This window comes from Phragmites australis, chromosome 8 (genome assembly GCF_958298935.1).
Source record: "Phragmites australis chromosome 8, lpPhrAust1.1, whole genome shotgun sequence".
NCBI lineage: Eukaryota > Viridiplantae > Streptophyta > Magnoliopsida > Poales > Poaceae > Phragmites > Phragmites australis.
In genome coordinates, this window is record NC_084928.1 from 25874267 (window position 1) to 25878661 (window position 4395).

Here is a 4395-nt window from a genome sequence, read left to right on the forward strand (position 1 = left end):
GGTGAGTCTAGACATAGTCGATGCACACTTGTGACTTTCTATTGCTAGGTTAACCTCAAAAAGCTTTTGCTCCGAATCTAGAACGTAGAACTCAAAATGGTTTTGAAATAGATAAATTCAGCGAAACTTCATTCACCGGATGATCCTCTGTATCAAGAGTGAGTTCACTAGAGCAAATTCCTAAGAGTTCTGACTTGAAAAATTGTTGAAGACCACACCGGATAGTTCGGCGTTCAAGAGGTGAGAACACCAGAGAAATAGAAAGCAGTGAAGTCTAGAATTAACTCTACTCACCGGATGGTCCGACGTAGCAAAGAGTAATCACCGGATGAATTTATACAGAGAGGTTGCAAACTATCATCTGTCCCATTTTAATGCGCCGGATGATCCCCCGTAAGTCCGGATTAATCACCGGAGGTTTAACGGCTAATGGAACAGTTAACGGCTATTTTGTCAGAAGTATTAGCACCGGATATTCCAATGTGAAGCGTGTTATTCACACCGGACCTTCCGGCGTTAAGAAAAAGTTCTGGGTTGTTTGGCAACGGCTAATTTTTGATCCTTTGCCTATAAATACCCACCCATTTGGACCTCTTATTACCTCTTGCAACCCTGTAGCAGCTCATACACTTGATGTGTCATTTAGAAGCAAGAGAGAGAGCACTTGTGTCAATTCTAAGTTCTTAGTTGAAGATTAAGGACTTCTTTGAGTGCTTGAAGAGTAACAAGTGTGCATCTAGCTGTTGTCTAGGCTTGGTCTTTGTCAAGTGAAGCTTGAGGCTTGTTACTTTTGGTGGTTGGCAACACCTAGATGGTCTTGGTGATCGGAGGATTTCTCGGTGAGCTCTTGGAGGAATTGTGGGAGCCCCGGGAAAAAGATGATGTACTTGGTTTGATACCCGTCAATCCGGAGATGGAGAAGGGGTAATCAAGAGGAAGCACTTGAGCCTTGGTGACTCAAGGGGGAGCTACATCCTTGGTGGATGCTCAAACGAGGACTAGGGGAAAGTGCCAACTTCTCGAAACCTCGAGAAAAAATCGGTGTTCTCTTCTCCAACTATTTACTTTCCCACATCTTACTTTGAGCATCGTTGCTATTGCAAATTCTTCTTTAAGAATTCTCTCTCTTGGTTATTTTGCTTAATTAGTTATCTTGTCCTAGTCTAAATCTCATAGTAGCATTCCCCTTTTTAGTTTTATTTGCTTAATCGGTAGAAGTTTTAATTAAAGCCCAATTCACCCCCCCCCCCCTCTTGGGCTATTCGATCCTTTCAAGCGCCAATTGTCGAGGGTTAGTCCGTGACAATGATTCCAGGATGTACTGGTTGATGGGCGCGTGAACAACATTTGCGGTGTGCATTTGTGATGAACTTAAGAACACAGTGGTTATTCAGGTTCAAGTCTCCTGAAGGATAACAGCCCTACGTCATGTGTATTTTGTTATCAATGTTTGTGAACTTGTTACAGATCAACCCCCCTTTGCTAGAACCGTTCTCCTATTTATATACAAGAGAAAGAGAACTTGCAAGTGGGCCCTAAAGCATTCGACCCATCCCTCTAAACTTTCCACCCCTAGGCTATTATAATGGGCGGCACATATGCCCCTTTTGCCCTAATGAAGCTGCCGAGCTCGTCCCATCTACTGGACACCTCCATGCTTACCTCACCCCTGTCAACCGGTCCGTCCTATCCCATCATCGGTCTCGCATGTGTGCATGTGAAGCAGCCTGATACGCTTGTGCGTCCATCCTATAGCGTTTAATGCTACATGACGAGGCATGTCACCTCTGCACCGGTCACAACCTGTCCTCTAGGAAGAAGTGTCTAGGGAAGGAAAAATACTTGAGTAGAAAGTATTTAATGAGAATAAACTGGTTTAGTGAGTATCTGTCATGTGACCAGCGAAGGCTGGTCGTAGGACCTCCTTATGTGGTAAGGATCCTGGTCGCGAAGGCGTGAACTGATCGCGCGATGGGACTCTGGTAAGAGAAAAAATCTTTTGCCAACTGATATTGGCTGGTGTGGGCCATCAGAATAGGGGACTCCTATTCTATACACCAACAACCATGTTATTTGATTAAGCTTAATGCTTCAGGGACAATAGGCTCCTACTCAGTGGATTAAACCATAGGCTAAATGTACCGCACACTTATTTGAATAAAGTAGTTTAAAAGGTGAATTAAATAGCTAAAGAAGCTAAATAGTATGTGTTGAAAGCAAGCCATCAGTGCCGGAGTGCTCTACTCGCTGAAAATGACCCATCCATGGCATTGGCATATATTTATAAAAGGTATATCATGGTTGAACACACGGAGAGTACAGAGAGAGATCGGCACAATGGGGATACCGATAATACGCGCATGCTTACAGTGCAATATTAGTGGAATACATCATCACATCTTTATTCTAATAACGCAATGCTGCTTAAGAAGAGCACTCATCATCGTCGTCATAGTCAGTTGTATGGAATTTGATAAGGTTCCTTCATTGAATCCTGCCAAAGCAAAGGGAACAAAATTGTTAAGTCACCTGTAATTTTTTATTTGCCTGCAATAAACCCTGAAAGGGAGATATTCAGTTGACCAGCCAGATGGACAGGGTACTCATAGTACTGACTAACTCCAGCTCAGAAAGTAGGCAAATGTTTTTTATACTTGAATTTGCTCTACGTGGGTCAAAGCTCACATGGTTCTTTTCCTATATAATACACAGAGCTTGTTGACGTGTTCCTCGTTGATTAATTATTAATCTTTGAAATAGTTGCAATTTGAGTCCTGTGAAGCAAAGAATTTAATAGTTTAGTTGCATCCTGTGCAGCATATGAGTTGTTTCGGACCTTCAAAACATAGCCCCTTCAGTAAACGATGCAATCAGTCGAAGGACACAGGGGAAATCAGCGATAGGAGTAGTAAAAGTAAAATATAGGAAGCCTAAAAATATGCCAAGCAGACCTAATTGCATTCATTCAGAGTTTATAGGATCTTAAGTGACTGGAAAGTTGCGTTGGATACCTTTTCTGTCTAGAACTCTGAATATAGTGATAGAAGATTCAGTCCGAACTGTCCATCATATCTAAGGAGATAGGATTACGGAACATTTTTTTTTTTTTTTTTTGTTATTGAGAGTTCTCTATATCCTTCTTTACCATTACTCTAGTGTCAAGACTCGAGGAAGAACAAAACTCTAGTATAAGGGCATGCTTGATTCAAAGCCATAACTTGACACACTTATGCTACGCAAGTTTGGCTGTTGCGGCGTGCCACACTGTTTTAGCTCAATGGTTCGATTGTCATGGGCACATATAATATATCATTAGAGTTTGTGTAACTTGTGATGAATTGAATGCCACTTTGTTTGTTAGAGCGCATGTAGTCGTTGACCTATGATTTAATCACTTGAAACAGTATCTACCGGCTGTTACTTTGGTATTTGTTTTGTGTAGTATATAATTAGAGTATATTACAAATGCATGTTGACATGTTGTGTCACTGGTAACTCACTTGGAGCAGTCGATGTCGGGGGAGATGGTGTAGGAGAGCGAGAGGCCGCAGTCGCCCGGCAGTTCCTGCGCGGCGGAGAGGTCGGCGTTGACCTGGCCGTAGGCCGCCTTGAGGCACTCGCACGTCGCCTGCCTCTCGGCCATGGTGTCCGCGGCCGCGTACAGGGTGGTCACGCCGTGGCAGCAGGCGGCGGAGGGGTGGTCCACGTCGCCCTGCAGGAAGCCACGGCACGGCGACAGGTCGTTGAGCACGTCGGTGCACCTGATGTCGGCCTGCACGGCCAGCAGCTGGACTCCGAGCATCGCGAGGAGGAGGGCGGCGAAGGCCGAGTTCTTGTTCATGGCTGCTGATTACCTTGTGTAAGACTGCGAGGCAGTGAGACTGACGAGCTACTGATTCGCAAACTGGTCCTGCTTAGTGTGTGGCCTTGAGAGCTGTGTAGGGTATTAATTTATAGGTAGAGATGAACAAGAGGTTTTGATCGAGCGGTTGTTCAAGTTTCAGGCATGGTAAGTATTGCTGTTGGAGGTACAAATTCTTTGCTCACTGGTTTAATTTAGTTTTGATTTTCCAGCAAAATAAAACGAACACCTTTTGGAAGGAGTTTCACCAGGGTGCAAATGCAGGTGTTTCTAGAAGATCGAGATGGTGCAGTAGGTTTGATAGTTGAGCTCTTGAATTATGTATTCTGTTGGAGGACGTCGAGGTCTTGAGACTTGTACTGCATGTCCCGCATGTTACGGCTCACACTCTTTCTTGTACTGCTCCTGCTGGTAAAGGGCTCAAACTCACCTAGCCTCTACTCACGTATATCTAGTTAACTACTGTTTCTTCGTCTCAGATCAAACAGAAAGGAATTTTCTTTTCTTTTTCTTTTTTGTCGGTTGTCAAACAG

The 4395-nt window shown here is 43.9% G+C and overlaps 1 protein-coding gene across 1 annotated transcript; it reads right to left on the minus strand.

The window, feature by feature from the left end:
• Nucleotides 1-3496: 3496 nt before the first annotated feature.
• On the minus strand, nucleotides 3497-3907 carry LOC133927687 (non-specific lipid-transfer protein 1-like). The gene has a single exon (XM_062374116.1). It carries the CDS (start codon nucleotides 3839-3841, stop codon nucleotides 3497-3499), a length of 345 nt encoding a protein of 114 aa, XP_062230100.1. The 5' UTR covers nucleotides 3842-3907.
• Between the last annotated feature and the right edge of the window lie 488 nt (nucleotides 3908-4395).